This window comes from Herpailurus yagouaroundi, unplaced genomic scaffold (genome assembly GCF_014898765.1).
Source record: "Herpailurus yagouaroundi ecotype Mexico unplaced genomic scaffold, PumYag 198, whole genome shotgun sequence".
NCBI lineage: Eukaryota > Metazoa > Chordata > Mammalia > Carnivora > Felidae > Herpailurus > Herpailurus yagouaroundi.
Window position 1 is genome coordinate 29,338,227 of NW_024412429.1, and position 12,981 is coordinate 29,351,207.

At 42.2% G+C, this 12,981-nt stretch overlaps 1 protein-coding gene and 1 long non-coding RNA gene across 11 annotated transcripts in view; one reads left to right on the forward strand and one right to left on the reverse strand.

Annotated features, from left to right (window-relative positions):
* Positions 1–12,981, forward strand: part of MAP7 (microtubule associated protein 7) — a 178,942-nt gene that overhangs the window by 18,721 nt on the left and 147,240 nt on the right. For 3 of the 10 annotated variants that reach the window (XM_040449081.1, XM_040449080.1, XM_040449089.1), the window contains exon 1: positions 5,388–5,687. The exons of 3 other annotated variants lie outside the window; for them this stretch is intronic. In XM_040449081.1, the coding sequence (XP_040305015.1) occupies positions 5,555–5,687 (133 nt within the window). In that variant the 5' untranslated portion in view covers positions 5,388–5,554. Of the gene's footprint in view, positions 1–5,386; positions 5,688–12,981 lie in introns of those variants that run through there. 4 more of the 10 variants (XM_040449083.1, XM_040449091.1, XM_040449079.1 and 1 more) reach the window with 3 other exon arrangements.
* On the reverse strand, positions 3,670–5,311 carry LOC121013416 (uncharacterized). Its single transcript, XR_005782692.1, has 2 exons — positions 5,110–5,311; positions 3,670–4,868 (listed from the first exon to the last, which is right to left on the reverse strand). It is a non-coding gene; the product is annotated as an uncharacterized LOC121013416 (long non-coding RNA).

Genomic DNA, 12,981 nt, shown 5'->3' on the forward strand with positions numbered 1-12,981 from the left:
ACTGTAAGGGAGCCCCCTAACTTCAAGAATGGGGATGGTAGAGAACCAGCTGGGACCTTTTATTCCCAGGGGTTATTTGAATTCACAGTCAACCTGTGCTGTCTTTGTATTTTCAAACTCTGTGAAGGTTTTCTTTCTTTTATTTTTTAAATATTGCATTAAAATGTGGATTTCTAAAACTACTAGAAGTAAGTTGCAGCTTACCTTTCAGGGGAGTATGCATTAAATATTTAAAAGATTACTGAAATCCAGTAGTTTTGAGGAATTCATCCTCTCCTCTTAATGTAAAAATGTTTCTGAAAAGGCATTTTGGCACTTGTGGGTCCCACTGGAAAGTAACTGGCTTATATGTATATAGAACTGTAATTTACCAGTGACTGGCCCTTCAATCCAGCAGTAGTAATTTTCTATTTTCAGCTACAGTCCTTGGATTAGTACAACTCAGGCTCTTTTCCATTTCAGTGATCTTTTTGTGAAGCTCAGTAGGCTTTTAGAAGGAAAAATCTAGGTATGCTTCTCACTGGTTAAGCAGATTTCTCTCTGCAAGAGGATATTTTTGGATTCATTCATGGACTGTGTGCTATTTTCCAATCTTATGGACATACGATAAAAGTTGACAAAGGATAAATGTGAACAGAAACCTGAAGTGTGTGTGTGTACACATGTGCCTACATGTGGTTATTCTCCTATCTCACATTGTGACAAGCAGGTCCCAATCATGAGATGAGTTCCCCTACTGATCAGTTAGTTTGACTCTGTTTCATGTTCCACTACCTCATGTTTAGAGGTAGCCCAGAGGCGCCAGGCAGCCAGGGTAGAGGGACACACAGACATGAATTCATTGTGTACTAAGGGAATAGGGGCTGGGGGTGGGAATTGGTGGGGACAGCAATCGCTCAAGGACCTATTGGCCTATTTCATTCATAGCGGACGAGTGGTATCATTTTCAATATGACTGCGAACATATTTTATGATTATACTGCAAACATTTTTCTCTAGTAAAGCCAGCTTAGTTGTAAAATCTACCGTCTCTCACTAGGCAATGTCTCATTTCTTCCTACTTTGTACGAAGTCTCCATTAATTTAAGGATATTTAACAACTATTTTAACGATAGTTGCAAAACCTAATTGACTCTTGCAAGTCTGCATACCCCAGTTCCCGTGGGGACTGAATTGAGATTCTGTACCTGCAGGTAACATTCACGGACACATGTGCCACATCAAATTGAAAACACCTATTAGTGCTGGGGAAGAGTTCAGGAATTCAGAGTAGGATTCCTTCTGCTTTCAGGTCTGGCCATCCCCCTTTCCACATCTGCCTTTGTTTTGAGTCTGAGTATAAAAGCCCCCATGCCTCTGTAGGGACTAAGTCCCGGTGTTCCCAAAATGAAATAAAGCTGAAAACCTATATCCTGGGTTTGAGCATTTAGGAAATTAATCTCAAATGTATTTACGTCTTAAATGTGTACTTCGTGGATAGGGAAAAAAAAAAATCCTTTATTATGATTATTTGATCTTGGGCTGTTTGCTTCCCTGTGACTGGTCACAGCTGTGACTGGGACACAGCTAGTTGATGTTGCAACCGGGATTTACAAGGCAGCAGGACAAAAGCATCTTAGCTTCAGAGCAGATGGCCCACAAATTAATCCTGGCTCAGTGACCGAACTAGCTGTGTGACTTTAACCTGAGCCTCAGTTTCCTGATCTGTCAGGCGATGACTCCTCTCTCAGTGCTGTTGTGACTAACAAAGATAAAACTTATCTGACAAAGCTGGAGATGTTCTGGATACTGGGATTCTTTGACCTGACCTCACCCTGCCTCATGGGTTGTAGGATGACTGGTGACATATGGCCTCCTTTGATTAGGCTTTCATTTCCCCAGTAGTTTAGGCATAACTTTCAAAACAGCCATTTGGATGACTTTCACATTTTGATACAGATCAAAATTCTCCGTGAGACCCTAGAGCATGAAGAGTACCAACTCTGTCATTTGAGGGATATTCCATTGCTGTTAACAGAAGAGAGTTGTTGATTAGCTAGCTGTGGTAGAGGTGGGCTCAGTTAGAGTCCTCTGTGTCCCAGAAGGGCTGTTCTGTGATCTCTGTTCCACAGACCTCAGGGAGGGCTCCTTTGTGAAATCTTATCTGGACAAGTTAAGTGCTAGGAAGCTTTTGCTTTGCTGCTGTGTTTCTCCTGTAAAAGAGGAGAAAAAGCCATCCAGGCCATCCTTGAGAGTAAAGGAATATACATCTTCTGCAGAAGTCATTTGAGTTTCAGCTTTCACTTTGCTTTTTTTAAATTTTTTTTTTTTCAACGTTTTTATTTATTTTTGGGACAGAGAGAGACAGAGCATGAACGGGGGAGGGGCAGAGAGAGAGGGAGACACAGAATCGGAAACAGGCTCCAGGCTCTGAGCCATCAGCCCAGAGCCTGACGCGGGGCTCGAACTCACGGACCGCGAGATTGTGACCTGGCTGAAGTCAGACGCTTAACCGACTGCGCCACCCAGGCGCCCCCACTTTGCTTTTTTTTAAAAGTCACTCTTGGAAAGATGTTTCATTTTCTTCCTAAGATACTTCGTAAATGCGATCCTTTCATTTTTTTATTTGAAAGAGGAAGGTTGAGGAGGGGGGTGCTTCTGGGTGGCTCAGTTTGGTTAGACATCAGCTCAGGTCGTGATCTCACTGTGTGAATTCCAGCCCCCACATCGGGTCTGCTTGGGATTCTCTGTCTCCCTCTCCCTCTTTCCCTCCCCAACTTGCACACACGCTCACTCTCTCTCAAAATAAATAAACTTTTTTTTTTTAAGATGATAGATGAAGGAAAAGATCCCTTTTTCCTTAGCTTTACCACTTTCAGTAATACTTTTGTTAGGTCCATGGAGATGATCAGAAGCTGTTAGCTGTATCTGGGTAAGAAACATTTCTGAATGAAATTTGTCGTTTGCTTGAGACATAGCTTTTCACTTCTTCTGCCAAAAGGTAGTTTCAGCTGTGTGTGTGTGTGTGTGTGTGTGTGTGTGTGTGTGTTGCTATTGTAAGTACTAACCTGATTCTCTGGAAGTAGAAGAAACAAACTAGATTTGAAAAGATTTTCATAAATATGTATAATACTGGACTATGCCCACTGATCTTTTGATTAAAGAAATAAATAGGAAATAACAAATCATCTTTAATTCAAAAATAGAATTTCCAAATAGAATTAATGGCAGTAGGTTGTATCTACTGTTTATTTCTTAAACAACAAGATCTTGCATGTTTGAAGCATGGATCCTCTCTTTCCTTCCTTCTCCACATCTTGCCATCTCTGTAAGAAGCTAGCGAGAGGGATCTAAGATCCTAAACGATGCAGGCCGAATTTTCGTCATAAGGAGAAGCACGTTTTCACCACAGACTTGTTGGTGGGTAACGTTTGACCTGGGCAAGGAACTGCACCTCCTGCGCCTTGGTTTTCCTTGCATGTAAAACGTTGATTTAGGTGGTTTCTCAGACCTATGCAGTCCTTCAACCCCATTCTCTTTTATTCCAGGTACTCATCAAAGAGGTGAACATGATTTTAAGTAAACTTAATACCTGAAATTTCCTTCAGCTCCCCAATCTACACATCTAACTCTTAATTGAATCCCCCAGCCTTTGAGCAAAAGATTTCTGAAGTGTTTTGTTTTGTTTTGTTTTCCAGCATGGATTTGCCAACCATCTAGTACAGCTCCAGCAGTGGGCTGGACAATATTATTGCTCCATAACCTTGATAGTTGAACTGGAAACACCTGAAATACGAAGCAAAAATGGAGTACTTACAACAGATGTAGTGTAAAATGTAAAAGCAGGTGATATGTATAAGCACTTCTTACCGCTACCACTATGCTTCATTTAATCCTCTCCCCAGTCCTGTAAGGTAAATGATGTCACCCCAATTTTACAGTGAAAGCTTAGGCACCAAGAGAAGTTAAGTGAATTGTCAGAAGTTATCCTTCCATCCAAAGTATGTAGAGAGGTTGCTTGGGGCTCCTCGGTGGCTCATTTGGTTAAGCGTTCAACTCTTGGTTTTGGCCCAGGTCATGATCTTGCGGTTTTGTGACTTTGAGCCCTTTGTTCGGAAAATGTAGGAGAGTGGTCTGGGATGGGAGGATTGTTTTGGACTTTTTAAGCAGACTTGATTTTGATTAAAAGGCAGAAACAAAAGCAACAAAAGCTACCAATTTGGCAGTAGGCATCTGTCTGTGTCACTTACTATAAATTTAATTTTTTCACACACAGCATAAATTTCAGGCAGCCTAGAAGTGGAGAGTCTTAAGTGAGAAAGCTCATTTCAGAAGAAAACAATAATCCCATGATTGTATGCTTTGGAGAAAAGAGTCCAAAAAAGAACTAAAAGTGGGTCAAGTGTTAAGAATTGCTCAGCACTGCTGGGAGTGACTCGCCCAGAGCAGTGGGAACTGGGGGGAGTTGGCTGCGTGTCCCTGAGATGGATCCCCCCTCCCCCCCAGTAGGTGGATTGTAGTTTCTCATTTCTCTCCTTTCAACTTGACTTGCAGAAGGGGTATTCCAAATTGTGGTCTTGGTGAGAACAGGCACGGTTCTCCCCCTGCCTGTCCTCCCTGGAATGTCTCAGGTGCGTGGCAGTGTCAATCCTCATGGCCCAGCCTGGGGTGATAGGGACCTCCAGAAAGCTGCGATGTGATACTGTGTGCAGAATGATCCATGGGCGTCCAGCTATGCCTTCATCCAGGGACTCGCAAACATTGTCATGATTGAAAACCGGGTCCCCCAAAGAAGAGAAGGACTTCTTGCCTTACGTCCCCTTCCCCGTCCTGGGGAGTCCCCTGCTGCCTGTGCGGGCATGGCGACGGTTGACCTCCGGGGCTGCAGCCTGGCGGGCGGGCGGAGAAGAAAGGAAGAGGGAGCTGCACAGCGCTGGCGGCCCCCTCCCCCCTGCTCCAGACCTCTGCGGTGAGTTCCCCCGACCAGCATCCCGCAGCTGCCTGCGCTTCCAGGTGGACCGGAGCTGCTCCCAGCCCTCCCGGATTAGGACCTGTCCCGGTTGTCAGGGCAACTGTTTACAGGACAGCATATCCCGGTTTTCCCTCTGTGCCGTGTGCCGAATATCTTACTGTGCGGTGGCAGGAAGCCTGGGCAAAGGTGCCGCAGCAGGAAGAAGCTGGGATCTGACTGAACAGGTTAGGCAGTGGAAGGAGGCTTCTGACCCTGCGTGCCTTTCCCGGGGCTCTTCCGGAAGGAAAGTGCGCCTGCGTGCTTGTGTGAGCGTGTGTGTGCCAGCTAGCGAGCTCCAGCCAGCCACTTGCCTGGGGGGAGTAAGCGGGAGGGGGCGCGGAGGGGAGGTGGGGGGTTGCTGCTAGGTGAGGGGGAACTGCAGGGCCTCAGTTGCCAAGTGGCTGGTAGTATCTGTCAGCTGTTTGCACACTGTTTACCCATAGGGGATCTATTACAAGTGCTCAAATGAACCGGCAGCTTGGAAACTAGCAGCTTCCTGGGAGCTGCAATTACATAAGCATATATTTTTAATATAATAATAATTAAAAACCAAGTAGCCGCGGTATGCCTGGATCAGCTACAGCTATCCGACAAGAGAGACTGAAGAAGACCAGTGCAAGGCCAATTCCCCTTGGTTTATTCACCATTAATGAGGAAGATGAACAGCAAAAGAATGGAAATTCCAGAAGACCTAAAGGTATGCATTAGCTCTACCCTTTGGTTGGAACTGGAGCCAGCCCCCATTTCCCACACTGTCTGTAGCACATTTACAAACTGTGTCTGTGGTGCACGCTGTGTGGAGTGCTTGTGACCTCCTAGCACAGTTTGCTGGTTGTATTTACACATTCTGTAGAGCTGTGTATGCATGAAATGCAGAACAGATTTTGCAGATTTGGTAGGTTTCAGATCAGTTGCCTTTTTTTTTTTTTTTTTTTTTTTTTTTTTTTTTTTTTTTTTTTGACACAAGCTACTTTCTTGGCTTGGAGATCTTTAATTTATACATGCTCATTTGAACAGTTACCAATGGCATGTCCTTACCAGGAAGGAAAGAGGACTTAATCCAGGTTTAAATGATCATCTCCCTACCTTGTTTAGGTGCATTGGTGATTTCTGTTTAATGATCTGAGTTTCTCCTTGAAAAGGGATGAGTTAGATGAAGTGACCTAGGAGTGAGTCCTTTCCAAGGGCAGAGAGTCAAGATGTTACTTCTTTTTCTATTCTGAAGGAGCTTGAGAAGGTGGTAAAACAAACATTGAGCACACTGTAGGGGGCAAAGCTAGAGAACAGGGAGGGGAAAGCATGATGTTTTATAACTTCTGATGGTAACTCTGCTGAACATCTGTCTGGAGGTTGGAATGTGCTGGGTGCAGAAAGGGAGGTCTGATTCTTGTACCTTTCTTTCATAATGATGAAATGGAGCAGCAGCTTTGCCTGGCTTCTCGAATCCCCCTGTACTGCATCGTTTTAGCATTGTCTCATAGCTACCCTCCCAGAGCTGTAATTGTCAGAGATGGCAACATCATAACATTTTTGAAGAGGGGCTTTAAGCCTTGCCTTTTAAGTTTCTTTTTTCCCAGTATCCTAATTCTTGCAACCCCCTTCCCCCAAATGCATATGAGCTGTCTGTCTCTTAAGCTGATAGGTTATCAGTTTTGTTGTTTCTATGTGCTGATTAAATTTTAGCTTGCATTCAAATTGTTCTGTCACTGAGATATCAAATTTCCTCTGTGTGGTACAGAGCAGTAGCATGGCAAAGTAGCAAGCAAATACTGAAGCCCTGATAGAATGAGTGTTTCAGTAGAATCCAGTGCCTGAAAACGACTGGCTTTCTTTTTCCTGGCTCTTGAATGGGTCTTAGAGTTTGCTTTTCTTAAGTATAATTGAAACTGTCAACTTTAAATCCCAAAGTATATTTTTACTTCACTTTTAAAAGGCTGTATACAGGGAATTTCAAATCAACAGAACCTTAGTAATGTAGTTGATTTTAATCTTACTATCAGACATAGTTTCTATCTTAGAACCAAATGACTTCAGGAATTTACTGATGCCACGGATGGAAGCTGACATAGGTGATTCTTTTATTTGCCCAGGAATTGACAGTTGAACCAGAGTGTGGTCTTGATGAAAACCCAGTACTTTCAATGGTTGGTAGAAAATCATTTGGCCTCTTAAGAGGTGTTAACTTTCTAAATTAATGTGGAACTGTTGAACTGTGCCCACTGTGTATTTTTGGAAATGTTCTTGATTTGCGGCACTTTTCCCTTAGGCATTTTGGAACAGTAATTTAGGATAGCTATCCATTTTGTTCTGAGTAGTTTTCTTGAATTCCTCTCTTTCTTCTGTGGTTCCCCCCCCCCCCAGTTGCCTTTAGTATTTTATTTAAAGGGAAGAAGGGTAGGGGAAGTAGTTACTTCTAAAAATGTATTTATTTTTGGCAGTTCGTGCAACTTCGTGGATAAGAGAGACTTAAGGAGTTTCTGAATCCCTACCATTTTTCTTTTTCTACTTTTCCTTATATCAAAGGGAAAAAGAAGAAAAAGACTAGAATAAAAGTGCTACGTTGATAAGAATGCCCAGACATAAACAAACAACATTGGAAATCTTTAATGATTCCTAACGAGTAGTACTATTGGCTTGGTTCTGAATTTCTCATCAGGTCTTTCTGAACAGTAGGAATGTCCACTTTCAAATCTGGCGTTGTCGATCAGAACAGTGATGGAGGTATTCTATGTATGAACTGTCCAGTATGATAGCCACTAGCCACATGTACTGGGAGTACTCGAAATATAGCTGCTATAACTGAGAAACTGCTTTTTAAATTTTAATTGATTTTGAGTTTAAAGGGCCACATGTGGCTAGTGGTTACCTTATTGGACAACACAGTTTGAGTCTGTAGAGCTTTGATCTTCTGAATTTTTGTCCTCTCTGATTTGTCTATCCTTAATTGCTTCCTGGTGCCAGATATGGTCAGGTCCTGAAATGAATGTGGTTTTTAAAAAGGGCCTGATGGAGCAGACAGCCTCTTTCCTGCAAGGAAGCATAATAAACTGGCTTTATAGACCATTTCGGCTGTCCTTTCCCACGTAAATGTTATTGCCTGCTCTGAATATTATTCTTAACTCACCAGTTGCCTGTACCATCTTTTGCAACATACAATGGACTTTTATTTTCTAAATTATTTCCAGAGCATCATAGCCAGATGACAAACAGATTATCTTCCATGTGTGACTATTAAGATAAACAATCACTGTGTTTTCTTTTCTGCCTACTCTGTGGCCTAATCAGCCAACTGTACTCAAACTTGGTTTTCATGCTTAATATCTTTATTCTGTCATTACTAGGAATAAAGAAGCATGCTATCTAAATTCAGTAAGCAAAATGCTTCTGTCAAGAATGACCCTGGGTTCATGACAAGTAGTATCGTTCTGGGTACTCTGCTGTTGGGTAACCATCATAATGAACTCAGTAGGAATAAACGTATCGATTACCGTCTGCACTCCCACTGTGGCTTCACAATTACCCTGGTGGACTGAGACTGTAGTTTGTTTAGCTAGTAGATGAGATCAGTTCTTGAAGGAGGGATTTTTCTCCCATGTAATCGATAGGGATGTACTTGATAATATTGATATATAACATTTAGAGAGTAATTGGGAGCGAATTGGGCTTATGTTCTTGCTCTTACACCTCCAGAGCCCAAGCCTCAGTGCAGTGCTGACGTTAGGACTGGCAGAGGCGAGCCTACTTAGGTACTGCAGTGACTAAATGCCCTTGGATAAGTTTCAAGGCAAACCTACCTTACGGTGAATTTTGCTGAGCAGGTGTCATTATTAAATAAAAAGACATTTTCTCCCTAAACCAACACTTGTTAAATGCACACTCTGTACAGATTACATTGCTGGGTGGTTTGTGGAGATGGTGCAAAGGTAATTGACACGGTTTCTACTCTCAGAGGTGTTTACCTGTCTAGTGGAGGAAGACCACTATGGACCAATAATGCAAGAATACAAACTAAAATCAGGGAAAGGGCAGAGAGTATATCGAAAGTATCTACACATACAGCTGTGCCCTTCTTGAAACTGTAAGCTATTCAAGTGCCAGGACTACTCTTCTGGGTAAGAAATTGCAGACCGCATGGAACATTACTGAATGGAGATAAACTTAACATTTAAAAATAATTTGCACAGTCTCTGCAAGTCTAACAGGAATTTTAAGAAATGTTGACCGTATTAGAATTGTCCTTCCAAGGTAACTACTTTGAGGGAAACAGTAAGTACTATATTTGGATGTATCTAATAGGTTAATCCTATCACTCTTTACCTCGTTGCCTCTACCTAAGAGTATATTGGGGATTCTACTCTGTTTTGTTGTTTTCCATCATTTTCCTTGGTGGAAAAAATGAAGGCATATGTTTACAGGGTAGTATTAATTGACTACTTTGTTAATATCTAGATTAATGCCTTCTGCCCCTTGTGTTAGCAAATTGCAGATTATAGAATTTCTCCTTTAAATCAGGGCGCAGTAGTTCTGAGCAAATGTGCTCTCCTTCTCCCTTTACTCCTTGTCTGCCTTTTTGTTAAAATGTGTATTTATGGAGCCTGCAGTTAACTTCTTTTCTTCTGGCTTATCCACTATGAAGGTAGAATTTCTGCCAGTTAAGGTTTCCAAATGAAATACGATCTCCTATTTACCATTTATATTCCTATTGGATTGGTGATGATCTAACAGTTGTAATGTCCTCTTTGTAAGTCACGAGTCTTTTTTTTCCTCCCCCCCAAAAAGGAGCATTATGTCAAGTAAAAATGCCATTCTAGAATTCATTCTCCCACATGTTCTTCTTTCTTTTCCTCTTGGGCTCTGTAAGACTCGGACTGTTGTCTGTACCCAGTGTCTTTATTCATGCCATTTCAGCACTAGGCAAAGACATTACCAGTAGAATTTGACAACTAGTGAGGCAAATGTATAGTTAGGAGGAGCAGTAACATCAAAGATCCCTATTATAAGGAGGAAATCTTAAAGTCAAATTGACTGGCATAAATTTTATTTGCTAAAGAGACCTGAAATACAATGTCTTATTCAGAAGATTTGTATAAAAATAACAGTAGATGTCAGGAACAAGGACCATAGCATCTGCTGTATGGCTTGCACTCATTGGATTCTCCTTGAATACGTGTTGAGTGAGTAGAACCGTCTTCTAGGCATTCTGTGTTATAGAAGTAGAAAATTACCATAGATGTCACTGTACAAGGGGAACATGATTTGACCTCTACATAATCACATTCTTTGTATGGTGAGGTAGTATATGCATTGGGATTTGCTTGCTGTATAAAACTTAAAAGTTGTAAAAATTATGTGCCTGGGGGTGACTGAGTGGCTCAGTTGGTTGAGCTTTGGACTCTTGGTTTTGGCTCAGGTCACGATCTCATGGTTTGTGAATTTGAACCCTGTGTTGCACTCCACTCTGAGCTTGGAGCCTGCTTGGGATTCTCCCTCCCCCTCCCTCTCCCTCCCTCCCTCCCTCTCCCTCCCCCTCCCCCCCCCTCTCCCTCCCTGTCTCTCCCTCCCTCTCCCTCCCTCTCTCTCCCTCTCTCCCCCTTCCCCCAGTCACACAGGCATGAGCTCTCTCTCCTTCCTTCTCTCAAATAAACAAACTTAAAAAAAAATTATGTGCCTGTTTCAAGAGCTATAATCAGTGGAGCTAAAATAGCTGGCTGCTCTAACCAATAGGAACCAAGCACACACGTATTTGGTGAAAATCTCCCAGCTGATAAATCTTCCCCGTTATTTATTAGAAGGTTGAATTGAGTATCCTTTTCCACTAAAATTGGCATATCTCAAGGGAGCAGCTTTAAATTTAATCCATTGTTACTAAAAAGTTACCAGGTCATTTGCAGGCACCTTGGCCATGTTTTGAGCAGAAACTAATACTTGACAGCAACAAAGGAAATTTTATTGAGAGGGTTTCATCTTAATTCTCAGATGTGAGCATTTAGAAAGAGCCCATTTATGTTGGACCCTCTGTGTATTAAATTTATGTTCTAGATTTGCCAACCTCAAAAGGCAAGTCATACCCCATTATACCTCAGATCTAGATACAGAGGCCTGAAGTATAACACAGATGGACGTAAGACATTGTGTTTCAAGTGTTTGCCAGAACACCGATGCATATATTTGCTGACTATAAAATGCAAGTTCTGTTTTCTTAGACTTTAGACCCAGTGATGATTTGTTAGAGAATTTTAATACAGTCTGTCCAGATTTCAGAGAACTTACCATTCTGGGTCCAGTGTGGAGTTTGAAGTGAGAATGGAGCTTAGGCATATAGACCGAAGAAAATTATATTCACAGTTTGATCTTGAATATACATGGCTCTTGGGGCTAGAAGCATCCTTAGAGTCTCGGGCCTAATAAAGTAGTAGCAAGATAGTCTGTGGATTTAGTGGAACCCGTGGTCCTAAAACTTACATCCTTGGGAACAACATTATGGAGGCTGGTGTTGTCCTCATAGTGTCATTTTCAGGGTCAAGTATCAAGTGCTCTTGTTGAGAAATGACTTGGAGTTGGGGTGGAGAGTTGGAATCTCTGTTTGAGCCCCTGTTGAAACCTTCCCAAACAACGTAACACAAAATCTAAGTACAAATGCAGAGCCGAGATTGTAGTTGTTGCCTCTGAGCCCCTGGAGAGAACTATAGACATTCAGACCCTGTGGCTGTCAGGGCTATCAGTTTCTGCAGTGGGAAAAGTTTAACCAGATTGACTATTAGTGGCTACATCCAAGTTTGCTACATTCAAGGTTATTTTGAAATTCAGAATAACTGTGGGACGAGAGACGGTGTGATGTGCTAGAAAAAGCACTGCATGTGGACATAGGTGAGTTACGGTTCTTTAACGTTCCCAAGCTTCAGGTTCTGAGCTGTAAAGTGAAATTAATAATGCCATGCTCATAGGTGGAGGTGAGGATTAGAGATATTATAAGCATTTAGCACACTCTCTAGAAAATACGTGGGGCTCATTAAATGATGTTTATAAAAAGTGCGATATTTGACTACAAATGATGAATTTTCTGCTAACTTCTACCAACACACTCTTTGTCCCACTACATGCCTGTTAGAGAAATTGTCCGTCGTCTAATCTCCTGCCTCATACCTTAACTAGCTTGTGAGTGAAAATTTCCAAGACAGCCGCCGCTTTTTTGAGGCCTTTTTAGTCTCTTCCCCACAATAGGTATGTGTGACTGGATCCTTGTCCCATGTTTATTCGTGTGGATCAGATGTACTGGATGTCAGGCAGATTACTCATTGCCATGCCCTGTAATTGTGTCGTGTGAAGTGAAGGAAATAAATTACCATTATGTCAGATCACCTCACTTGTTATTTCAAATATGATTAAGGCAGTGCACCTTTATTCCTTGGGATTAATGGAACACTTCTGGCCTTAATCAGGGAACAATAGCCATGATCCTCTGCCATCTTGGAAACCAATCAAAGGGAACGTTTTTCTCCTTAAAATTTCTACTTTTAGAGTTTTTTTGTTTTTACGCGCGCGTGTGTGTGTGTGAGAGAGAGAGAGAGAGAGAGAGAGAGAGAGAGAGAACCGCTTAATGGAAGTGTCTTGGGCTTGTGGGCAGGTTTCTGCCAAGGACTTGGGTGATAGGTGCTTACATGTGAGGCTGCCAGCTTTATGCGGGCTGTTTGTGTTTCCTTGTGCTGTTTGCAGCACCATGACTGTTTGTTCTAAATTTGGTCAGTTTTCTATTACTTGCTTCAATACTTTTATTTCTCTGTGGTAGTCTTGTTTCTTTCACAAGTCAGTCAGCAGGAAAAGCTGCGAGCATTTGGTGCAAGCACCATGTTGGATGTTACATGCTGCTCTTGCTATTATTAAACGTAGGTGCCAGCAGATCTTTATATCCTGAGGTAGAGCTCTTCCCTCTACCTGCTGTATACTTTGGTTCTCCTCCTTCTGCTTTGCTATACCTGGTCACCTCCTACTTG